Source organism: Pipistrellus kuhlii, unplaced genomic scaffold, assembly GCF_014108245.1.
Source record: "Pipistrellus kuhlii isolate mPipKuh1 unplaced genomic scaffold, mPipKuh1.p scaffold_m20_p_1, whole genome shotgun sequence".
NCBI classification, from domain to species: domain Eukaryota; kingdom Metazoa; phylum Chordata; class Mammalia; order Chiroptera; family Vespertilionidae; genus Pipistrellus; species Pipistrellus kuhlii.
The window spans coordinates 45323807-45350451 of record NW_023425404.1 but is presented as its reverse complement, the minus strand read 5'-3'; the positions used below and the strand labels follow the sequence as shown (position 1 = coordinate 45350451).

Sequence of the window (26645 nt, the reverse complement as noted above, 5' to 3'; positions counted from 1 at the left end):
TCTGTTCTCTGTAACCAAAGTACTTTAGTTTTAAAGGTCACACAAGGACAGGAGGTAAACTCTTAGGTCCTGGCAAGGTAAGGAATTGGATTGAGGTTCACATACCTAGCAAGTACTCTTAAAGAGATTCACCCTCAATAAAAATCCTATCTTTTAAAGCTTGTCTTGCCAAAACCGGTTTGGCTCAATGGATAGAGCGTTGGCTTGCGGACTGAAAGGTCCCAGGTTCGATTACGGTCAAGGGCATGTACCTTGGTTGCGGGCACATCCCCAGTAGGGGGTGTTCAAGAGGTAGCTGATCAATGTTTCTCTCTCATCAATGTTTCTAACTCTCTATCTCTCTCTTTCTCTCTGTAAAAAATCAATAAAATATATATTTTTAAAAAACAAAATGTTCCCTTTTAGATCAGGAACAAGACAAATATATCCACTCTCACCACTTATTCAACACAAAATTTGTGCACTGGGGAGTGGTCCCTCAGCCCAGCCTGCCCCCTCTCACATACTAGGAGCCCTCAGGGGATGTCCAACTGATGGCTTGGGCCCACTCCCCATTGGGAGCAAACTTAAGCTGCAGTCTGGCCTCCCTTTGCAGGAGGTGACTGGGCTGATCAGAGAAAGGCACCAGTCCCATCACCCTGCTGCTGCAGCCACTGCCAGTCACTGCAGCCACCAAGGTATTTTCATCAACACGGACTCTAGTCCCTTCACCATGAAAAAATGACAACTTTCTTTAGGCATTTTCAAGACGTGTCTTTCATAGGATATAACATTTCTTTTTCTTCTTACCCTCCCCTGAGCATATGTTTCCATTGAATTTTAGGCTTGGGCAGGGGCACCCCTATCCCCTAAGGCTTTAGTCTCGGGCAAGGGACCACCCTGCCCTCCGATCACAAGCTCCGCCCCTTCCCAAGCCTAAAGCCTCCATCTGGGAGTGGCCTGTGTGCCAAGGAGGTTCCCGGGACTCAAGTATGTATGCAAATTAACCTTCATCTTTGTTGGGTTAATTTGCATACTTATTCTGATTGGCTGTGGGCATAGCAAAGATATAGTCAATTTACATGTTTCTCTATTATTAGGTAAGATAGTATTGGAAGTCCTAGCCACAGCCATCAGGCAAGAGAAAGAAAGAAAATTGGAATGAGGAAGTAAAATAGTCACCCTCTGGAGATTACGTTATTCTTTATATATAGAAAACTCTCAAGACTCCACCAAAAAACTATTAGAAACAATAGACAAGTACAGTGCAAAAATACATTGTATTCCTATGTACTAACAATGAAATTGCATTAAAAGGAATGGGAAAAGATTCCTTTTGCAATTGTAACAAGAATAAAATACTTAGGAATAAACTTAAAGGATGTGAAGGATCTATCCATTAAAAACCACAAAGCATTATTAAAGAAGATTTTAAAAGACACATGAAATGGGAAGATATTTCATGGATTGAAAGAATCAATACAGTTAAAATGTTATACTACCCAAAGCAATATGTAGATTTAATGCAAACCTCATCAAACTCCCAATGACATTTTTTAAATACAGAACAAAAAATCATCATATTTGTATGTAATCACAAAAGACCCCAAAGAGCCAAAGAAATTCTGACCAAAAAAAAACAAAGCCAGAGATATCCCTACCCCTGACTTCAAATTTTACTACAAAGATACAATAATCAAAACAGCATGGCACTGGCAGAAAAATAAGCACACAAATCAATGGAACAGAATTGAAAGCCCAGAAATAAACCCACATATATATGAGCAATTAGTTTTTGACAAAGACCTAAAAAACACAATGGAGAATAGAAAGCCTCTTTAATAAATGGTGCTGAAAAAATTGGAAAGCCACATGCAAAAGAATGAAACTAGACTACTGTTTGTCTCCATATACAAGCAAATAACTCAAAATGGATCAAAAACCTAAATATGAGATCTGAAACCATAAATTACATAGGAGAAAGTATAGTTACTAAACTTATGAACCGTGGCTGTAGAGAACATTTTATGAATTTGATCTCAATGGGACTTTATAAAACTAAAAAGCTTCTGCACAGCAAAAGAAACTGACAACAAAACAAAAAGGCAGCTGAAACCGGTTTGGCTCAGTGGTAGAGCGTCGGTCTGCAGACTGAACAGTCCCAGGTTTGATTCCGGTCAAGGGCATGTACCTGAGTTGTGGGCACATCCCCAGTAGGGGGTGTGTAGGAGGCAGCTGGTTGATGTTTCTCTCTCATAGACGTTTCTAGCTCTCTATATATATCTCTCCCTTCCTCTCTGTAAAAAATCAATAAAATATATTAAAAGGAAAAAAAAAGGCAACCAATTGAATGGTAGAAGATATTTGCAAACAACAGCTCCAACAAGAAGTTAATTTCCAAAATATAAAAAGAACTCAAGGAGAGAAACCAAGATGGCAGCATAGGTAAACACCTAACTGCAGCCTCACACAACAATTTCAAAAAAATACAACTAAAATAAAAAATGGACATTACCCAGAACTATAGGAAAGTCTACTGACTGGAAATTCTACAACTAAAAAGAAAGAGAAACTCAGAAGAAAAATCAGAGGAGCTGTAAAAGCCTAAGGTATGGAGACATGCTGTGCACGTGCACAGAGAGGACAGAGCCGGAGAGGAGGGGGAAGCTGAGTGCCTGGCTGGCGTTCCCTAGCAGGAAGGAGATAAAAAGCTCCGGACTGTGCTGAACCCCAGTTCTAGGCCAGACCCTGGGGACCCAGACACATAAGGAGGGAGTCTGGGCTGTAAGGCGGAATCTCAGGGGAGCAGCGAAAGGCAGTCCCAGAGGCGCACACATTACGCGCAGAGGACAGACTGTTGACTCTGCTGCTAGATTGCCCTAGCTGGAAGAAGACAAAAGCTCCGGACTGTACTGAGCCCCAGTTCTGACTCCACTGAACCCCAGTTCTAGGCCAGACCCTGGGGATCCAGGCTCATAAAGAGGGAGCCTGGGCTGTAAGGCAGAAACTCAGGGGAGCGGCAAAAGGAGGTCCCGGAGGCGCGCACATTGCGCGCAGAGAACGAACGGTTGGCTGTGCCGCTGGATTGCCCTAGCGGGAAGGAGACAAAAGCTCCAGACTGATCTGAACCCCACTTCCAACTAAACTGAACCCCAGTTCTGGGCTCATTAGGGGAGAGCCTAGACTGTTTGGTAGTGGATGAAACTCAAGGGCACCTTTCTCTCAGAGATGCTTGCAGCGAGTACCGAAGATACTGAGGAACACTGAGATTCAGAAACCTCATAGGGTGGGGCTGATGAGAAGCCAAGGCTGTAGGCTCCACCCTGAAACTCAACCCCATCCAAGCTGAGCACAGAGGCTTTTGCAATTTTCCACGTCTAATCGAATAAGGCTGTCTCCTGGCATAGACACAGCTGATCCTCACAGCCAATTGGCCTGGAGGTCAGTTTCTCCCAGTGATACCAACAACAATCAAAACTTAACTATAAGACTGTACACACAGTCCACAAAACGGGGCACCAAGGGAGTCCACCTCAGATAACTGGGAACCATATAGGATACCTTAGCACACAAAGCCACCCTACCAACTCAGGGAAGCTGTGAAAATGCCGAGACAAGGAAACAGATCACAAACAAAAGAAATGGAGGACAAGAAGCGACTGGATATAGAGTTCAAAACCACGCTTATAAGGTTTTTCAAGAATTTTCTAGAAAAGGCCAATAAAATAAATGAGACCTATGAGGATATGAAAAGGGATCAACTAGAAATAAAGAATACATTGTCTGAAATAAAAAATATTATATAGAGTCCTAAAAACAGAATAGAACATCGTATGAAGCAAGTCAAAGATTTGAAACATAAAGAGCCAGAGGACACTCCTCCACAGAAGCAAGAAGAGGAGAGAATCCAGAAAGTTGAAGATAATGTAATAAACCTCTGGGACAATTTCAAGCGAACCAGCATCAGAATTATGGGGGTCCCAGAAGAAGAGAGAGAGCAAGATACCAAAAACATACTGGAAGAAATAGTAAGAGAAAACTTCCCCTACCTGGTAAAAGAATTAGACTTACAAGTCCAGGAAGCGCACAGAACCCCAAACAAAAGGAATCCAAAGAGGAACACACCAAGACACATCATAATTAAAATTCCAAGAGCAAAAGAAAAGAGAGAATATTAAAAGCAGCAAGAGAAAAGCAGGTAGTTACCTATAAAGGAGCACCCATACGATTGTCAGCTGATTTCTCAACAGAAACCATGCAGGCCAGACGGGAATGGCAAGAAATATTCAAGATGATGAATTGCAAGAACCTACAGCCAAAAATACTCTACCCAGCAAAGCTATCACTCAGAATCAAAGGCCAGATAAAGAGCTTCACAAGTAAAAAAAAAAGCTAAAGGAGTTCACAGCCAAACCAGAATTATATGAAGTGCTGAAGGAGGTTCTTTAGGAAGAGGAAGAAAATAAAGATAAAAATTATGAACAACAAATACATAACTATCAACAAGTGAATCTAAAAACCAAGGGAATTAAAAAATCTGATGAACAATATTAACTGGTGAATATAATAGAATCAGAGGTATGGAAGGGGAGTGAACTGATGATTCTTGGGGAAAAGGGGAAAGGAGGATGTGGGAAGAGACTGAACATAAACTGTGCACCTATGGATGAGGACAATGGGGGATGGGGAAAGGGCAGAGGGTGGGGTGGGAACCTGGTGGAGGGGAGCAATGGAGGGGGGAAAAAAATGAGGAACATTTGTAATAATATGAACAATAAAGATTTATTTAAAAAAAGAAGAAGAACTCAAACAATCCAACACCAGACAAACAATCCAAATAAAAAATAGGCAGAAGGCAGACCTGAACAGACACTTCTCCCAAGATGACATACAAAGGGCCAACAGATACATGAAAAGATGCTCCACTTCACTATTAAGGAAATGCAACTCAATGCAAATCAAAGCTACAATGAGATACCACCTCACACCTGTTAGAATTATTATTATCAACAAGAAGGTAATAAGTGTTGGAGAGGTTGGAGAGAAAAAGGAGCCCTTCTGCACTGCTGGTGGGAATGTAACTGATACAGCCACTATGGAAAACAGTACGGAGGCTACTCAAAACATTAATAGAGTTAGCACATGGCCCAGCAATCCCTCCTTTGGGTATCTACTGAAATTTTGAAAACGTTTATTCTCAAAGATACATGCACTCCTGTGTTCACTGCAGCATTATTCAATATGGCCAAGAAATGGAAACAACTGAAGAATCCTTTGACAGATGATTGGATATAGAAGATGTGGCATATACAGGGGTGGGCAAAAGTAGATTAAATTACCAGCTATCATTACCTAAAGGGTAAATCATAAGTAAGGATACAAAATAACAACAACAATAAGACCAATAACACAAATATATAATACAATCATTAATAAATAATAAGACAAGAATAAGTTCTGTTTTGTGTACGCCGAACTGTAAACCTACTTTTGCCCACCTGTGTAAACACAATGGAATACTACTCAGCCATAAGAAAAGATTAAATACTGCCATTTGCAACAACATGAGCCTTGAGAATAGGGTAATGAGTCAGACAGAAAAAGTTAAGAACCATATGATTCACTCATATGTGGAATATAAAACTGAAAGCAACAAATAAAGAAGAGAAACAGACAAAAACTCATAGACAACAGTATGGTGGTTACCAGAGGGAAGTGGGTGGGTGGTAAAAGATAAAGGGGGTCAGACATATGCTGATGAAAGATGATTTGACTTTGGGTGGTGGGCACACAATGCAATGTACAAATTATATATCATAGAATTGCACACTTGAAACCATTATATAATCTTAACAAGCAGTGTCAACCCAATAAATTTAATTAATTAAAAAGAATAAATTGGTTTGGCTCAGTGGATAGAGCATCGGGCTGCGGACTCAAGGGTCCCAGATTCGATTCCTGTCAAAGGCATGTGCCTTGGTTGCGGGCACATCCCCAGTAGGGGGTGTGCAAGAGGCAGCTGATCAGTGTTTCTCTCTCATCAATGTTTCTGACTTTCTATCCCTCTCCCTTCCTATCTGTAAAAAAATCAATAATATATATATATATATTTTAAAAAAGAATAAATTATAGGGGAGGGTGGAAATAAAGGAGAGAGATCAACCAAAGGACTTGTGTGCAAGCATATGAGCCCAACCAGTGGTCAGGGACAAAAGGGAGGTGGGGACCTGCGTGGGGAGGGGTTGAATGAAGATGGGAATGAGGACAAATATGTGATACCTTAATCAATAAAATTTTTTTTAAAAAAAACAAAGAATAAATTACATGGAGAAAAAAGACAATAGTAGTTATGTCATCAGAATTACAGTGCTCTAAGATCCTTCCATTTGTGTGAGAGGAGAAAATGTGATCTTAAGGCTTTAGGTCAAGTATGAAAGTGATTTAATTGCAAAATAATCTAAATAAAATGTGTAACCTTGAAAGCTGTAAAAGGAAAATAAACTTAAAATATTGATTTAGTAGGAGGCAAGAAAAAAAGGAGGAAATGAGTAATCAGATTAAGTGAAAGCACAACAACAGAAACAAATCAAATTTATTACAAATTGAAATATATGGAAATGTATTAAACTTATTAGACAGAGATTGACAGGATTTCTTAAATCCAGTTCTACACTATCATTCAGAACTCAAAAAGGTTGAATTTAAAGGAATAGAAAGGATGCCATAGGTAGTAGATACTACTAAAAGAAAGCTAGAGAAGCTAAACATCAATTAAAATCTACTTCAACACAAAAGGCATTATAAATAAATGATAGTCACTTTATAATAAAAAAGGTGTAATACAGCAAAAAGTTTATAATTCTAAACTGCTATGCAGTTTAAACGTATAGGTTTGTTTAAAAATTTGTTGTAAAATACAACTTTAAGGATATTTTGACGAGTCTACCATCATAATGGTGTACACTTTTTCTATGCTGTAATATATATATTATATATAAAGATAATAAGTAATGACCAAATTGTATTCATCCCAGTAAGGCAATAGTAAAATTAGAAAATCTGTAAATGTAATTAACCACACTAACATATTTTAAAAGATTCAGGAGAGTCATAGCATCTCGAAAAAAATTTTTTAATAAAATTAAACACTTTTACAAACATGCACAAAAACTGTTAGCAAACTAGAAGTATCCATAACCTGATAAAGTATAGCTACTAAAAATTTACAGCAAACATCATTCTTGATTATTCCCTTTAAAATCAGGAAAAATATTTCAACACATTTCTTTCAACTATAAATTAGTCAAACAAATGGGGAAAAAATAGTATAGAGATGGTTTTGAACAACAGACGCTTACCTTCAATCTAGTTTCTAATAAATACACAAGTCTCAACAAATGTAAAAGAATTTAAATGGGTCATAATCTTAGAACACAATACAATAATACTAGTAGTCAATACAAAAAGTTATCCCCCCTCCACATTCCTATACTTTTAGAAATTAAGAAGAAATACCCCGAGGTAACTTTTTATAGCAAATACTCTATCAAAACATGGGATACAGCCGGGACCGGTTTGGCTCAGTGGATAGAGCGTCGGCCTGCGGACTGAAAGGTCCCGGGTTCGATTCCGGTCAGGGGCATGTACCTTGGTTGCGGGCACATCCCCAGTGGGGGGTGTGCAAGAGGCAGCTGGTCAATGTTTCTCTCTCATCGACGTTTCTAACTCTCTGTCCCTCTCAATTCCTCTCTGTGTAAAATCAATAAAATATATATTTTTTTAAAAACAAAACTATGGGATACAGTGATTGTCTTTACAATAATATATGTAGAGAGGGCCTAGGGTGGGTATTATAGCTGAGTTGACAGCTCATCTGTAAAGCTGGTTGGTGGATACTGTTCGCTCTATTTTATGTATGCTTGAGATGTTTTATAATTTCAAAGGTGGTAGGCAGTGAAAATCATTCCTAGAGCACACATTTATCGTTTTTAATGCTTATATCTAAAACACAGGCTGAATGTTAATGAACTAAGCATCCAAATTAAAATATAATCAAACTAAAGAACGTAGAGAGAAAGAGATAATAAGGGCTAATTAAGCAGAAAATAACGAGGTAATAAGAAAGATCAAAAAGACAATTTAGTCCTCGAAAAGACTTAACTATGTAAGAAACATTAATAATTGATTTTAAAAAAGAGACCAGGCAATGAATGGTTAAGTAGATAAAATCAGAAATGACATAGGTGTTTTACCTACAATAAAAAAAAAAATCTATATTATTGTGGGAAAAGAATTTAAGATCTAGCAGAAAATTAAAAACATTTCAATACCTGAAAAAAGTTTTGCCAGCAAACTGAAAACTTTGATAAACCGAGAAATATCCAGGAAATTATAACTTACCAAAACTGATGGAAGAAGAAAATAAAAAGCTGAAATAGACTTACAAATATTAAAGTAATTGCATCGGCACAGGTATACCTCAGAGATCTTGTGGGTTTGGTTTCAGACCCCCACAATAAAGCACGTCTCCCAGCAAAGCAAGCCATAATATTTTCTGCTGGTGGAGGAGGGTCTTGCCTCCAATTTGTAAGAAAACAACAACAACAAAAAACACACCAGTGAAGCACAATAAAGCAAAGGGCAGTGAAACGAGGTCAGCCTACAGTTCAAATCTTCCCTCAGAGGGAACAGCAGGCCCAGGTAGGTTTGGGTGAGAAACTTCTCAGGTTGGTGTAGAAGAGGTGGGGAAAGCTCCTTTATCTCTTGAGTTCAGTATAATCCCAAACCAGACAAAGACAATTCAAGGAAGGAAACAAAGATCACTCTCCTCCAAGAAGACATGCAAAAATATTAAAATACAGCCAACCAAATCCACCAAAATATACTGAAGAGAACAATGACCAAATTGTATTTATCCCAGCAATGCAAGAGTAATAAAAATGTTAAAAATCTATCAATGTAATTGACCGTGTAAACAGATTAAAAAGGATTCAAGAGAGCCGTAGAATCTATATTATTGTGGAAAAAGGATTTAATAGAAGTTAATACCTTTACAAAACGCACAAAAACGGTTAGCAAAACCAAAGTAGAAGGAAGTATGTATAACCTGATGAAGTGTAGCTATTGGAAGCTACAGCAAGCATCACTGTTTTTGTGTTTTTTTTTTTTAATATTTTATTGATTTTTCACAGAGAGGAAGAGAGAGTTAGAAACATCAATGAGAGAGAATCATCGATCAGCTGCCTCTTGCACGCCCCCTACTGGGGATGTGCCCGCAACCAAGGTACATGCCCTTGACTGGAATCGAACCTGGGACCTTTCAGTCCGCAGGCCAACGCTCTATCCACTGAGCCAAACCGGTCCCGGCCAAGCATCACTCTTAATTATTCCATTTAAAATCAAGGAAAAAAGGATACTCTGTATGGTGACTTAGAGAACCCTGAAGTCACCTCCCCCCAAGAGACACAGAAAAACCAACAGGGCTGACTTCACATTCCTGAGATTCACAGACAGCAAGAGCACTCACCTGCCCCGACTCTCTCTCTCTCTCACACACACACACACACACACACACACACACACACACACACACCCGAGCTCAGCATGCAGGCGGCTGACCTTATGAGAATGTGGTCACTTGCTACTTTTACATTTTAAATTATTTGAGCTACACTATGACTGCTTTAGGTTCTTGCTACTTTAAAGCATTGGCCTGAGGAGCAAGCGTCTACTATAGCACAGTTATGTCGAAGCGCCTGCAGGCAGCACCACCTTCATGTTTTCCCTGGGCCTCACGCTAGCGCCAGCATGGGGGGGAGGGGGAGAAGTTCCCTGCTCCCCTGCCATACCAGGCCCTCCTTCTGCCATGCCCCAGAGCGCTGGCATCTCCCAGACCGGAGATGGGAGTTGTTTTATTGAGGCAACGTTGATTTATAATATCTTTTAACAAGTTTCAGGTGTGCAACATTACCTATTTTATTTTTTAATCTTTTGTTAACCCTCACCCGAGGTTTTTTTTCATTGATTTTCAGGGAGAATGGAAGAGAGAGGGAAAGACAGAGAGAAACATTGATGTGAGAGAAACACATCGATTGGTTGCCTCCTGCATGAGCCCCACCAGGGCCCAGGTGGGGGAGGAGCCTACAAACCAAGATGTGTGCTCCTGACTAGAATGGAACCCGAGACCCTTTGGTCTGCAGGCCAATGCCTATCCACTGAGCCAAACCGGCTAGGGCTTTAGTTAGTTATTTTTCAACATCATCATTTGACATGTGTATACACTACATCCTGCTACCAAAAGTCTAGTTTCCATCTGTCTCCATACAATTTTGCTCATTGCTACCTCCCCTCCAGCAACTTTTCCCCTCTGGTAACCAGACTCTCGGGTTATTTTCATAACTTGGCTATTGCAAATAATGCTTCAGTGGAAACAGGGATGTGATATCTTTTTGAATTAGTGGTTCGTATTCCAGAAGTGGAATAACTCAATCATATGGTAGTTTTATTCTTTTTAAAAACTTCTTTATTGATTAAGGTATCACATATTTGTCCATATTTGATTTTTTTTTATTTTTTTTTTTACAGAGAGGAAGGGAGAGAGATAGAAAGATCGATGAGAGAGAAACATCGATCAGCTGCCTCCTGCACGCCCCCTACTGGGGATGTGGCCACAACCAACTTACATGCCCTTGATCAGAATCGAACCTGGGACCTTTCAGTCCGCAGGCCGACGCTCTATCCACTGAGCCAAACCGGTTTGGGCTTATTCTTTATTTTTAAGGGAATGTGCACACTGCTTCATAGTAGCTGTAATTTACATTCCCAACAATAGTGCACAGAGGGCTCCCTTTTCTCTGCATCTTATTCGTTGCTTGTTAGTTCTTGTCTTTTTGATGATAGCCGTTTTTAAAAAGTATATATTTCTATTGGTTTCAGAGAGGAAGGGAAAGGGAGAGAGATAGAAACATCGATGATGAGAGAGAATCATTGATCTGCTGCCTCCTGCACAAACCCCACTGGATATGAGCCCACACCTGGAGCATGTGCCCTTGATTGGAATCGAACCCGGGACCTTCCAGTCCACAGTCAGATGCTCTATCCACTGAGCCAACCATGCACAGGCTGATGATAGCCGTTTGAATAGAGGTGAGGTGATATCCCAATGTGGTTTTAACTTGCATTTCCCTGGTGTTGAAGACCTTTGTGTGTGCCAGTTGGCCACAGGTACAACTCCTTTGGGAAAGTATCTGTTCACATCCCCTGCCCATTTTTGTTGTTGTTGTTAAACCTCACCCAAGGATTTTTTTCCCCATTGATTTTTAGAGAGAGTGGAAGAGAGGGGGAGAGACACACACACAGAGAGAGATAAACATCGATATGAGAGAGACAAATCAATTGGTTGCCTCCTGCAAGAGCCCTGACCAGGACCAGAGGTTGAGCCTGAAACTGAGGTATGTACCCTGGAATGGAATCAAACCTGAGGCTGTCAGGCCTGGGCCAATGCTCTAACCACTGTGCTCCCAGCCAGGGCTCCTTTGCCCATTTTAAAATCAGGTTGGCTTTGTTGTTGTTGTTGTGTTGTATGACTTCTGTATACTAGTATATTTTGTATATTAACCCCTATTAGATGTCTGATTTGCAACTATCTTTTCCCATCCAATGGGTTGCCTTTTCCCTTGCTGGGCAGAAGCTTTTTATTTATTCATTATTTACTTATTTTTTATTTATTTATTTATTTTATATATTTTGATTGATTTCAGAGAGAAAGGGCGAGGGAGAGGAAGAGAGAAACATCAATGATGAAAGAAAATCATTGGCTGCTTCCTACATGCTCCCTTCTGGGGATCGAGCCCACAACCCAGCATGTTCCCTTGATAGGAACTGAACCTGGGACCCTTCAGTCCGCAGGCCGATGATCTGCCCACTGAGCCAAACCAGCTAGGGCTGTGCAGAAGTTTTTTAGTTTGATGTGGTACCACTTTCTGTTTGTTTGTTTGCTTTTGTTTCCCTTGCTGATATAGTCTAATCCACAAAAACATCACTACTAGTAAGACTGGTGTCTAGCAGCTGCCTATGTTTTCTTCTATGTATTTTATTGTTTCAGGGCTTATGTTCAAGTCTTTAATCCACTTTGAGTTAATTTTGTGGGTAGTGTAACATGGAGGTCTATTGCATTCCTTTGCATGTGGCTGTCCATTTTTTCCCAGCACCATTTATTGAAGAGACTTCCCTTTCTCCATTGTTAATAAACCCTATCGGATGTGTGATTTGCAACTATCTTTTTCCATCCAGCAGGCTCCTCTTCCGTTTGCTGGACTCCTTTGTTGTAAGTCAGTCTTTCCAGGAGGGAGGCCAGTTTGATTCCAGGAGCTTAAGTAAGCCTGAGGGCGGCTCCTGTTTGGCACACAACGTGGGGCCTGGTAGGTGCTTTCCGGGAGCGTGTGCAGGTGGAAACCATCGCGCTCGCCCTGGGCCAGCATCTGCCAGAAAGGAGCTTATCATTTCTGCAGCTGCTGCCAGGGAGCCCCTCTACCTTGCCTGGCTCTGGTGCTCCTGGGGGCTTATACCTGTGGGTCCCACAGTACTTGAATCAAGAGAGAAAACGTCCTTAAACTGCCGCCACCACCAACGCACAGCAAGAAGCCACAGATCAGGAGCTCTTTCTGTGGGAAGCGCGCCATTAGCTTATTATCATAGCTGCCGAGGGACAGGCTCCTCACCAAAGACACATCTGTGGCTGGTGTCATCTTTTCTGGGGACTCAGAGGGAGGCGCTGTCTTTCCACTCTCCCCGGGCCATGCTCTGGAGTGCCAGTAGCGCCCCAGGAGAGCTGCTGCATGTATCTGGTGCCCTGGTGTTTTGGGCTGCTGCCCGGACAGGGTATTCCTCTTGATTGCCTGGCTCTAGGGGTCAAGGGGAGCTTGGGTTTTTTGGTCAACACTCTAGACCCGTGGTCAGCAAACTGCGGCTCGCAAGCCACATGCGGCTTTTTTGCCCCTTGAGTGTGGCTCTTCCACAGAATACCATGGCCTGGGCGAGTCTATTTTGAAAAGTGGCATTAGAAGAAGTTTAAGTTTTAAAAATTTGGCTCTCAAAAGACATTAGTCCTGTTGATATGAGCTACCCAGCCAGGGCTAAGAGGAGGCTGCTTTATCTAACATATAGAAACCATCACAGAGTCAAGTAAAATGAAGGAACAAAGGAATAGGCTTCAAATGAAAGAACAAAATAAAAACTCAGGGGAAAACCTTAATGAAATGGAGATAAGTAATTTACCTGATAAAAAGTTCAAAGTAATGGTCACCAAACTCGGGAAAGGAACAGATGAACACAGAACTACTTCAACAACAAGGGGAAAAACAAGATAGTACCAAAGAGAAGTCATGGAGCAAAAGTTCAAAACTCAACTGGAAGATACACTAGGAGGCTTCAGCAGACTAGAAATGAAAGAATCAGTGAACTCAAGGATGACAATGGAACTGTCCCCATCAGAGGCGGAAAAAAAAAAAAAATAATAATAATAATTTTAAAAGAATAGCAATAGCTTAAGGGACATAAGGGACAACATTAAGAGGGCTAACATTTGTATTATAGGGGTCCCAAAAGGGAGAGAAAGGGGAAGAAAACTTATTTGAAGAAATAGTGGCTAAAAACTTCCCTAACTTGAGAAAGGAAATAGACATTAAAATATAAAAATTTTATTTAAAAAGATATAGGAAGCCCAGAAAGTTCCAAATAAAATGAACCCAGAGACCCACGCTGAAACACATTATATTTTAAAAGTCAAAAATGAAAGACAATGAGAGGATCTTAAAAGCAGCAAGAGGAAAACAACTTGTCACTACAAAGCCTCCCCAACACCCCCCCCCCCACCTAAGACTATCAAAAGATTTTTCAGCAGAAACTGCAGTCTAGAAGGGAGTAACACAATATTTTACACATACTGGGTGTCCTAACCAGAGAAGCAGGACAAGAAAAAGAAACAAGAGATGTAATAATTGGAAAGAAAAAACTGACATTTGCCAAAAAAAATTGAAAATGTAAACAATGGACACTTTTAAGAATAATTTTTAAAACTGTTAAGGTAAAACCAAGCTTTTTTGGAGGCCTGGTGCATGAAATTCATGCACGGGGGAGGGGGCAGAGTTCCCTTAGCCCTGCCTGCACCCTCTTGCAATCTGGGACCCCTCGGGGGATGTCTGGCTACCAGTTTAGGCCTAATCCCCACAGTCGGACACCCAACAGTCAGACATTCCTCTCATAATCCAGGACCATGCCCTCTTAACTGCTCACCTGCCTGCTCACTCCTAACCACTCGCCTGCCTGCCTGCTCAGTGTGTGTCATAGCAACCAGTCATTCTGTTGTAAAGGTCGCTTAGGCTTTTATATATATAGATATATAGATATTATATACACGTGTATATGTGCTTTTAATATATGTATATAGTATGTGTATATATTATGATCTCAATGTATATATATGTGCCATATATATGTATGTATGTATACACACCTACTTTTTAAAATTTTATTTATTTGAGAAAGAAAAGAGAAAAAGAGAAACATCAATTTGTTGTTTCACCTATTTATGCATTCATTGGTTGACTCCTGTATGCACCCTTACCATGGATCAAACCTGCAACCTTGGTGTATCAGGACAATGCTCTCACCAACTGATCTATTCGGCCTTGGCCCACATACTCACTCCTAATATATGACATATAAATCCAAATAATTATTGATAGATGGTAGGTACGTAGGTTAACATTCCTTCTCTCTACTTACCACTGCACATCCCTTAAATATTGCCATGGCTAATGACTAAACCACATGGTATCCCATCTGTAACACACAGGCTTTAAAAATAATTGCACGTACTCCATAGAATTGTTGAAATAATTACATGGGGAAATAGGTGTTAACATAATGCCAGGCTCAATACATGATGGCTACTGCTGTTATTAACTACTCTCTACACTATAGATGATTTGGTCTGAAGATACCCCATGCTTTCTTTCCTCTAGGGAATCCTCAATGATAAGAGTTGACACAGCCCAAGGGGGCTTCTGAGGGTTGTATATAGGTCTGGATGTATACAGGCAACGAGTCTGTGACTATTGTGTGCCTAGTGTTTGGGGGCTTTGGCCATAGAGGGGCTCACAGTTACTCTTCTACTGTCCCCAGAGCACAATCTGCAAACGTCTCTAGATCTGAAATAGCCACTGAGTGGGGGGAATGAAAAGGTAGCGACCAGGGCATTTTATTCCTTCACTGCTCTACTGCTCAGGATCAATGCAGAGAGTTTCCAGGCTCTACACTTTGTTTTAAAAAGCAACATATAGGAGAAGTCAGGGAAAGATAGAAGGAGTAGGCATTTAAGCAGATAATTCTACAGTTTTCTTTAAATTTGTATCATTTTAAATAGTTGTATTTTACTCACCACCACTGCACAGAGGTTATATTTAGGATGTTTCCGGAAAACTGGACAAATGTAAGGAGTAAGGTCCAAGTTAGTGAGTGGGTAATGAATATCGGTTCTCAGTTTCCTTTTCGTTGTGCCCAGAATGTCAAACCTGGAGCGATAATAAATGTGTGCGACGAAAAGTGAGTTTGTGAAGCACTCCTGAAGGAAGTCCCCCTAGCTTGACCAATTCTAAGTACAGTTCAAAGCAATTTCATAAAAAGATTGTTTGGAGCAGATGTGTACACACAAGTTTTTCTCATCTGCGTGTATTTAGGAGCTCTGCACCCACAGGCCTTGTCAGCACTGAGACTGGAGAGGGCCAACAGCTCCAGTCAGGACCTGAGACGGTGTGGAGTCAGTCCAGGGGCAGCGGGCGCAGGAACCACGCTGGCAGCCTGGAGACTTCACTGCGGAGCGGCTGGTGCACTCACGCTAGCCAAGCTGCCTCAGTTTCCCTCTTCTGGATGTCAGCACACGTGGTCTGGGCAGTGTCCTGCTTTCCAGCTCTGAGGTTTCAACATCTCCTTACTAAGATGACATTTTGTGAAACGCTTGCCACATTCTCTATTTGCCGTATGGATCAGCAGTTCCCAAAGCTGAGTCCATCGCAGAACCACCCTGGAGCTCCTTAAAAAGTAGGTTCATTTTGGGAAAATGGCTGATTTAGGTCTAGGGCAGGGCAATTCCTGGATGAGCCTATGGTAGGCTTATGCCTGAAAGCAAAAAAACCTTGTTTGCAAAAACGAAGGGACCATATGACCCAGCAATCCTATGCCTAGGGATCATCTGAAAAGAAATGAAAAGTTATATCCACATGAAAATCCATATTCCAATGTTTGCTAACAGCTGTATCCACATCTGCCTCACACTGGACACAACCCAAGTGTTCATCAACTGATGAATGTGGCACTTTCATAAAAGTGACTACTTCACAGCAATCAAAATACTACACCACCCCACACCACACCAGGAATTAATCTCAGAAACATTGTACTAAGTAAAAGAAGCCAAACTCAAAGGCTGCATATAGTATAACATAGGGCATTCTGGAAAAAGCAAAACTATAAGGATACAAATCAGATCAGAAATTTCCAAGGGCTGAGAGGGGATGGATTATAAAGAAGCATGAGAAAACTTTTGGGGGTCATAGAGATAGTCCATATGTTGATGGATGGTTACATGACTGTGCATTTTTAAAAATTCATAGAGCTGTGCATCTAACAAGGATGAATTTTGTGCCTGTAATTATATTTTATTAAAACTAAATGAGCTAATCATGAGGTAGCAAAAGCTTGCAGCGGCTCTCACTGGTCCATTTTAAACAATTTGAACATCGAGAAGAACGGTGATAGTAACGGATATGGAGCACATTAGGTTTAAGTGTCCATAGGTCCAGGGTAATACCAATTACAGAGCAGAAACTATAGCTTTAAATGGAAGATCTTGCAGTCAACACCTCACCTAAGGGATCGAACCTAACAGTACTAATAGTGAGAGAGACTTTCATGATGTGCCTCCTGATGCAAAGTGATAAGCACACAACATCATCTATGCCAGATTCTTGCTAAAGGAAAAAAAAAATACAATACAATAAAAATTTAGCCTGGCCCAGCTGGTATGGCTCAGTGGTTGAGTGTCCACCTAGGAACCAGGAAGTCCCAGTACATGCCCGGGTTTTGGGTTCAATCCCCAGTGGGGCTGTGGGAGGCAGCTGATCAATGATTCTCTCTCATCATTGATGTTTCTATCTCTCTATCCATCTCCCTTCCTCTCTGAAATCAATACAAATATATTTTTTTTAAATGAAACTTGAATCTAAGCATGAGGAAACAATTAACTAAATCCAGAACGAGACACAATCTAAACAATGGGCTCTTCAAAGGCTCAATATAAGAAAGAAAGAAAAAAAAAGTTCAGATATATACAAAGGGGGAAAGATTGTTCTAGATGGAAAGAGACAGCCAAATGCAATGTAGGACCCTGGATTGGATCCTAGATTTGAAAAAAGTTATAAAAGACATTTTGGGGGTGGGGGAAGTTAGGTACAGACTGTATCTTTGGTGATATAAAATTATTGTCACATCTCTTAAGCGTGATAACGGTGATTATGCAGGAGAATGTCCTTATTCTCAGGTGATACGTGGTGGAGTATGGAAGCATGAAGTGCCATGGTGATGCATCTTACTTCAGACGGATCCATTAATAAAATGGAATGGGGGGAGGGAGGAAAGAGAGACAGAAAAGAGAAAGGAAATGCTGCAAAGTGTCACCAACTAATGCACATTTTAGGGTATATGGGTATACATGATATAGTTCCGACTTCTTTGTAGATTCAAAAGTTTTAAAATAAAATTTGGTGGGGGGATCTAAAAATTAAAATAGGGATGCTTAGACTCTGCCTCAGACCTGTGGAATCAGAATTTGTCATGGGAATTTATTTTTTAAGCGCTCAAAGTGAATGCCAAATGTCCATCAATGGAAAAACAGATAAACAAAATCTGGCCTACATTCAGTGGGATACTATTCAGCCATAAAAAGGAACGAACTTCTGGCACACATGGGTGAACCTTGAAAACATGATGCTAAGTGAAAGAGGCCAGCAGAAAAGGTGAATGTTGTATGATTCCACTTACATGAAGCACCTAAAATAGGGGGATTATAGACCCAGAAAGTGGATGAGAGGTTACCTGGGGTCAGGGCGGTGAGGAATGGGGAGTTACTGCTTAATGAGAACAGAGTTTCTGTTTGGAGTGACGAAAATGTTTTGGAAATAGTGGTGATTGTTGTGAGAGGGCAGGGTGGGGTGAGAGGGCAGGGCGGGGCGGGGCCAGCCCCTGGTAACTGGACCCTAGCCCTAACCCAACCAATCAGGTCAGCCAAGGTAGTGGCACCACCCCCTCCTATAAAACCCATCGCTATGTTAAATTCTTGCTCTCTCCTGCCATGCCCTATAAGTGGGACCGAGCTCGGACTAGTCCGAAATAAATACAGGCTTTCTGCAATTGCATCGGATTCGGCTCCCTGGTAGTCTTTGGGGTTTATGACACTTGGGCATTATTCAGTTGGACAACAAAGATGTAATTAATGCCAATGAAGTACACACTTAACACAGTCTCAAATGGTGAATTTTATGTTATATATGTTTTACCACAAAATTTAAAAAATCAGTGTGATATATTGGATACCATTTAGTTGTAGCTTTAAGTGGATGTATTGCATGGTGTTGAATTCTATCTTAATAAAGCAGTTCAAAAAGTGTGCTCGCCCTAGCTGGTGTGGCTCAATAAATAGAAGTCGCTTGCGGACTGAAGTGTCCCAGGCACATTGTCCAGGTTTCGGGCTCGATCCCCAGTAGGGGGCGTGCAGGGGGCAGCTAATCAATGGTTCTCCCTCGTCGTTGATGTTTCTATCTCTCTCTCCCTTTCCCATCCTCTCTGAAATTAATAAAAATATATGTTAAAAAAATATGCTCACAAAAATGTCAAAATCCATACCTTTTCAAGTGAAAGATCATTATTTTCGGTGCTTTGGAAATGCTGGCCCTCACAGCTGCTTCTTGCTTAGTTTCACAAAAGGAGCAGTGAAGCTGGTTGTTCCAGGTCAGCGTGTCTTGTTGGAAAAAGCACTGGAGACAGTCCTGCGGAGGAAGAAAGGCTGGATCCACGGCAACGCACTGTCCGCACTGCAGCCGGCGCAGAGCTCTGCGGATGGAACCCGCGCTGCCGCCCTCCGCGCCAGCAGGCCCAGGACGAGCCAGCGTCACAAGCTGCACATATGAGGGGGAGGTCACGTCTCCCTGCAAAGGGGGTGCTTCCTGCTCACCTCCGTCACTGAAATGGGTCCCCGCGCCCATTCGGATCTAATCTCTGAGTCAGCATGTTTACTTCAGAATATTATCGGTGACATTTCCAGCTGTTTTACATTATTCATCTCATCACCAAAGTGACGAGATGATCAGACAATGTGACGAGATGATCGGACAATGACCACATCTCGGTGTTTTGACCTGGTGACTGAATCATGGCCATGTCTCGGGGTTTTGAGGTGACCCCTAATAAAGCCAGCAGAACGGAGAGAATGAGATCCCTGCCTGGGAGAGGTCCTCAGTGTGGCCAGGCACCCTCAGCTCTGCAAACCGTTAACCTAAGGAGGAGGGGGGCAGATTCTGCTTTCAGGAGACACACCGGCACCTCATTTAGAGTCTTTGGGATTCGTGTCCAGCCATCTTTAGCCATTTGGTCTGCGAACAAGTCCCGTTCTGAATAAGTAGTGGGATTCTGTTCTCCAGTTCTGGTAAATGTGTATCATCCTGTGAGGAGACGCACTGCTCCCGCCTCCAAGCTGTCCCCTGCCTTCTACCCCCACACCCTCTGCTACATGAGCTTTTGGTGTTATGGTGAAGAAAATTCAAGGAGTAAACTAGCACTAGTTTCCATTCTATTTTCCCAACACACCTCACAACTTTTGTCTAAAAATATAACTGCTCACCCTAACCGGTTTGGTTCAGTGGGTAGAGCATCAGCCTGCGGACTGAAAGCGCCTGGGTTTGATTCCTGTCAAGGGCAAAGGCCAGGGTTGCAGGCTCGATTCCCAGTGGGGGGCTTGCAGGAGGCAGCTGATCAATGATTCTCTCTCATCACTGATGTTTCTATCTCTCTCCCTCTCCCTTCCTCTCTAAAATCAATAAAAATATATTTTAAATATAAATAAATAAATAATATATAAGAGCTCAAGACTACATCAGAATCTTTTATATCTAGTTTCCAAAATGGACCTACAGACCTTTGAGGTAAGGAAAGGCCATGATATTTATTTATTTATTTATTTATTTATTTATTTATTTATTTTTTGTTTATTTTTGCACTTTTACCGTCGCTTTTCTATAAAATGTTACCATCATGGCTTCCAGTTTTCTCTTCCAGTTATGAAGCGGCCCCTCTCATACTAGAAAATACCGGAAACAGGCCCGAGAGAAGCCAGGGCCGGGTGGAACCAGAGCAGCAGGGGAGCGGGGTGAGAGCCCACCTGGAGAGAGCAGTCGTACTCGGAGGGGATGGGGAGGGGGAGCGCGGTGAAGACTTCGTTCCTGTAGGTGCAGTTCTCACACTTGAGGCACATGATGCTGTAGTTGAGCTGCCCCTCGAACAGCCGGGTGACGATGGAGCTCTCGCTGGCGACCGCCTTCCGGCAGCATCGCGGCACCGACCCCGCCTCGCAGGCTCTCCTCCGGTGGCACTGAGCAAGGAACGGAAACCAGGGACTGGGCATCAAAAAGGGCTTAATAGAATGACGTGGCTTTTTCTGTCAGAACGATACACTGCTTCCAGAAACCGCGTTGCGGATTCAGACAACACACAGAGGGAGAACTTGTAAGAGCGTGCAGTGTGTGTGACTTCCGATCCCTCCTTGGAGACGCTGGGGAACGGTACCCTAACCCGGTGACACCCACGGCCGAGGCCCCAGAAGCTCACAGCCTCATGCTAACGCGACAGAGGGCCGGCCCGGGAGGCAGTTTCTCCCGGGAAGAGTTTCTAGGTAAGTTCCAAACGAGCTTTCAGTCATGGCAGCTGATCTGGAGGTGAAATCAAGGAATTGGTCTCTCTGCCAGTCCTTCAGGTTATGTTCCCCAGCACTTCTCTTTTTGTTAGAAAATACTTTATTTTTTAAAATTATTTTTATTTCTTGCTGAGACCGGTTTGGCTCAATGGATAGAGCGTCAGCTTGGGGACTGAAGGGACCCAGGTTCGATTCCGGTCAAGGGCATGTACCTTGGTTGGGGGCATATCCCCAGTGGGGGGTGTGCAAGAGGCAGCTGATCGATGACTCTCTCTCATCGATATTTCTGACTCTATCTCTCTCCCTTCCTCTCTGTACAAAATCAATAAAATATATATTTTTTTAAATTATTTTTATTTCTTAATTAAAACTTTTTTTTTTCAATTATAGTGTACAGTCAGTTATGTTGTATTAGTTTCAGGGGTACAGTTCAATGATCAATCATATATTTTACAGAGTGACCCACCTGATATTTCCCATACCACCGGGCACCACACAGTGAGTACAGTACTAGAGGCCCGGTGCATGAAATCTGTGCGAGAGCAGGGCTTCCTTCCCCCGGCTGCTGGCGTCGGCTTCTCTCTGGCCGCCAGCAGGCACCTGGGACCCAGGCTTCCCTCCCAGCCCTGGCTTCATCAGGAAGGTCAGCCGAAAGGATGTCAGGTCTAATTAGCATACTATGCTTTTAATATTATAGATTAGTGACTGCTCTGCTGGGAGCTGCTCAGGGCTCCACGTGGGCTTCCTTCCGGGATCACGCCTGCTGCCCAGGCCTGCTCCCCTGACAGGGAGGCGATTCGTGTCTCTAATTCCAGCTTTGGTCTTGGGAACCAGAGTGTTGCTTATTTCCGCCTGGCTGACAGTGAGAACCCAGGTGCTTTCACTGACCACCACCCTCCCTCTGGCTAGGAGAAGGGCAGCCGTGAATATTTGATAAGGAGTGAAAAGGAGCAATGGGATCGGGGCTGCCGATGAGAAGGACCCATAGCTCTGCTGTGGTCCTTCACGCCGAGCACTTCCTGAGCCAGCGATGGGGTAAGCGGACACAAGGACACCGCCTGACCTCAAGGACACATCTTCGGGGGCTGTGGGTCTCCAGTCAAGGCTGAAGGCAGTGAGTCGTAGGAAGTGGCAATTTCATGGTTTATTGAATGTCCTAATGGAACGGGGGATTCGGGTTGGATGTGTTTGGCATGGAGATGAAGCGTTATGGTCCACAGCTTCTTGAGTTTGTTGTTACCAAGAACACTTATGTTAAGCTGTAAAGTTCTGTATGTTATAACTCAGGAGGAATCATATTTTTTATTTTAAAAAATGTGATTTTCCCTGCGGAGGTGATTGGCAAAGGGAACAGAGTGAGTGGTTCCCACACCGTTTGATCCCTGGCAATACCCGGGGAGTTTTCCCAGAGCACCAGGCAGACAGTGAGCCCGCAGCCCTGGAGCGAGGCCTGGAGGCTGGGTCCTGGCCTCTTCCCGGTGGCTCTGACGGCCGGCTAGGTTATAGAAGCACAGACCCCACACACGCTCACCTGAAGCCCGTCTGTGCTGGGCACAGAGCAGCGATAACTGACCGAACAGACGAGGGAATGAAACATGAAAGTTGCGGCTGGACGGAGCAGCGGCTGCCAGGCTGGGAGCGGCCAGGCCCGGAGCGGCCGGGCCTGGAGCAGCCGGGCCCAGAGCAGCCGGGTCGGGTGCGGCCAGGCCCGGAGCAGCAGCAGCCAGGTCCAGAGCAACTAGGTCGGGAGCGGCAGTGACCAGACCCGGAGCAGCTGGTTGTGGAACGAACCAGAGCAACAGAGGCCAGGCCCGAAGCAGCCAGGCCCGGAACAGCTTGCTCCTCGCCTGCCCCTGCCCCACGGCTGCCTCTCAGACATGGCTGGAAACTTTTGTGGGAACTTGAGGGTCTGCTGAATCAAGTGATGAAGGCTTAGATCTGGATGTGTTGAGTTAGTATAGGACTGGGGTGTTGATCTGTGAGTGCCTTGGGTGGGGCCTGGATGAGGCTGGTTGACCTATTTGGAAATGTCTTTTGTGTGAAATGTATCATTGGGCATGTGGTGGTATTATTGATATGAGAAAATGCTAAGTAACTGATTTATTATCTGAAAAGGGATTTACTATCGGGGAAAGGGAGGGAGGAAGAGACTGAACATAAACTGCACCTATGGATGAGGACAATGGGGGATGGGGAGGGGGCGGAGGGTGGGGTGGGAACCTGGTGGAGGGGGGAAGAAATGAGGAACCTTTGTAACAATATGAACAATAAAGATTGATTAAAAAAAAAAAAAGAGAGGTGCGGCTGGAGCTGAAGGTCTATCCTCTGTCAAGGCCATTCATTCTACGCACCTTTTTCAGAGATTCGTGAAGCTCATTCAGGATGTAAATCAAGAACTCCTGGGCGTCTTGCTGTGTCTTTTTCATGAAGGCCGGATAGAGGTTGCCAAGAGCGGACCGGAGTATTTCTGGGGAGACACAGTCCGAGTCCCCCAGCCACATGTCCGTCATCACGTAGGCAAAAGCGGGGGCCACTTTGCTGCAGTCCCTGGGGGGGCGGGAGGGGCGTTTCTGGCTGAGCTCAGGAAAGAGGGCTCCGAACACTCAGCATGTGGCCCTCGGACCCAACACGAAGCTTCCTTCCCTTCCCGGTCCACCCTCCCACTGCCTCACCCCAGACTGGTGTCTGAGCAGGGTTGCCGGGGTTCCTGGCCTTGGGGAGCGGGCAGGGCCGGGCTGCGGGGAACACGTGTCTTACTTGTGCAGAGCCGTGATGTACTTCCCGGAGAGGAAGTACTCCACCAGCGGAGAGATGCTGCAGAGGCACTGCAGGATGGCGTTCATGTAGCACGTGTTGCCCAGGTTCCGCAGGCCCGTCACGCCCTGGCAGTGCGGCTGGTTCCCGCCGGCCCTGGGCACCGGGGAGGCGGGGCAGTGGTCTGCACACTCGGCGCTGGGGCCACGAGGAAAGAGAGAAGCGTTTTGAGGGAAGAGAAGACTCACCCAAAGACCTTGTATGCACCTATGCATGACCCATGGACGCAGACATGGGGATGGTGAGGGCTTGGGTGGGGGTGAAGGGGGAGGGCGGCTGGAGGGGGTCGATGAGGGAAAAGGGGGATCTAGTATGTAATACTTTTAACAATAAAGATTTTTTTAAATAGGTGCATTTAATATATTTTATTGATTTTTTTTTATAGAGAGGAAGGGAGAGGGATAGAGAGTTAGAAACATTGACGAGAGAAAAACATCCATCAGCTGCCTCCTGCACACCCCACCCCTGGAGATGTGCCCGCAACCAAGGTACATGCCCTTGACCAGAATCAAACCTGGGACCTTTCGGTCTGCAAGCCGACGCTCTATCCACTGAGCCAAACTGGTTAGGGCAACAATAAAGATTTTTTTAAATAATTCAAAAATATGTAAAAATGACAGTAAGTCTTTCAAATTCATGACACAGGGAGTTCTTTTATTTTTATTTTTATCCTCACACGGGGATATGTTTATTGGTTTTAGAGAGAGAGGACAGCAGAGAGAGAAAACACTGAGGAGAGAGAGAAACATCCATCTGGGGCCTCTTGTATGCCCTGATCAGGGGATGCAACCTCTTGTTGTACAGGATGATGCTCCAACCGACCGAGCCACCCGGCCAGGCCAGAAGAGTTTTTAACCAGATTCCACCAAGCAGGGAGTTCTTAGTGAGACTCCCCCACCGGACAGAGTATTGGAGCGTGGAGTCTAAAACTGCATTACTTAACCCAGAGCTCCCCGAGCGGGGCCTGCAGCCAAGTGAGCTGAGATAAAGTTTCTTCCTAAGACCAAGGGGCCAGACCTTTCAGAGTTCTAGAATTTCTTGGCTAAAAACACAGACTTTCTCTCTAAATACCAAAGCACTTCCCTTCTTGTTGGGCAAGAAATTTAACTATTATTATTCATAATAATAATAGATAGTTAACAATAGCAATAGCCATCGTGAATTAAGCTTGGCGCTATAATGAGTACTTAACATGTATTTTCCCCCTTAATTCTAACAACAGTTCTATGGAGTACGTACAGTTATTTTTAAATCCTGTGTGATAGATGATGTACTATGTTTCAGTGGCTTAGTCATTGCCTATGGCAATATATTAAGGGGTGTGCAGTGGTATGCAGAGAGAAGGAATGTTTTCCTACCTACCTACCTACCTTCTGTCAAGAGTTATTTTGACTTATATATTATACTTGAGGCCTGGTGCATGAATTTGTGCGTGAGTGAGGTCTGGCTGGTTCATCCCGATTGGGGCCCATGGGGCCAGCTGGCCAGGGGGAGGGGCTGCGGGTAGTTGGCCAGCTGACTCCACCCCCTAGTTGAACTCCCAGTGGAGGGAACAATTTGAATATTAGCAAATTTTATTATATAGGATATTAATAGTTGGGTGTGTGTACACAAATATAGATATACATACTGAGAGCACATTATGTACATGTACTGAAAGCACACACACACATATATATATTACGCGCATATTATACACTAGAGGACCAGTGCATGAAATTCGTGCATGGAGTGGGTGTCTTTCAGCCCTACCTGCACCTCTCCAATCTGGGGCCTCTCAGAGAATGTCTGACTGCCTATTTAGGCCTGGTCCCTGGGATGGGACATCCCTCTCACAATCCAGGACTGATGGCTCCTAATTGCTCACCTACCTGCCAGCCTGATCGCCCCCAGCTGGCCTCCCCTGCTGGCCATCTTGTGACAGTCATCTTGTGATGACATGAGGGCATCCCACAGGGGCACGAGGACCACCTAGGCTTTTATTATATAGAATAGATGTATACATAGACATAGAAAAACACACACACATATATAGAGGGAAAGAGAGTACGCATATAGACTTTATGAGAAAAATAGCTTGGTTTACACCCTGACTTGCCACATACCAGTTACAGGATCTGGGACTCGTGCCGGTTTCTCATCTATGAGACAGGAGCACTCTACCGGCCTTGGAGGTTGGTAGTGAGGATTAGATTACACGATGCAGGCATGTACACAGATTGCATAGCGAGTAGGAGGTAACCCAAGATCTTTTTACAGAAGTGACTGATCTAGGACGTCCCTGACAGTGAGCTCTAGAACAAAAGCGTTCAGGTGGGTCCGCCAGGCCTGCCCCGGGGCGGGAACCCTCCGGGCTCCTGGGGAGTCCTCCTCCCTCCACAGCTTCCTTCCGTAAGTGGCTATTGCGCCAGGCAGCCCGGCATCTTTGTCCTTCATGAGATGTCTTTCTATCTGCGGCATTAAATGGGGTCTCCATGAGATCACACACATACACACACACACACACACACACACACACACACACACACACACACACACCGCCCTGCGGGTCTGAAGGGCTCACTGTTACATGGAGGGTCGTTTCACTTCTATTTACCGGTGTCACCCTCCGGGAATGTCTCCTCTCTACATATTAAATAGCACCTTCCCTTTTCCGGGGGCCTCCAGTGGGCAAGGTCTGGGGGAACCCCTCCCACCCGCCCCCAGTGGGGCTGGGAGAGCCGGGGGCCGAGGCTCACAGGACGTAGTAGATGCCGAAGTCGTCCGCGGGCGAAGGCCGCTGCGAAGTCATGGTAGTGGAACCGCGCCGGACTCCTCACTGCCATTCAGGAGC

The 26645-nt window shown here is 43.8% G+C and overlaps 1 protein-coding gene across 1 annotated transcript in view; it reads right to left on the bottom strand.

The window, feature by feature from the left end:
- USP50 (ubiquitin specific peptidase 50) overlaps positions 1–26645 on the bottom strand; it is a 29511-nt gene extending 2866 nt beyond the window's left edge. Inside the window, exons 1-6 of the mRNA XM_045582584.1 lie at positions 26551–26645; positions 23756–23950; positions 23350–23545; positions 20468–20677; positions 18937–19079; positions 15419–15551 (exon numbers count right to left, since the gene is read on the bottom strand). Coding sequence (XP_045438540.1) covers positions 15419–15551; positions 18937–19079; positions 20468–20677; positions 23350–23545; positions 23756–23950; positions 26551–26603 — 930 coding nt within the window. The 5' untranslated portion in view covers positions 26604–26645. The remainder of the gene's footprint in view (positions 1–15418; positions 15552–18936; positions 19080–20467; positions 20678–23349; positions 23546–23755; positions 23951–26550) is intronic.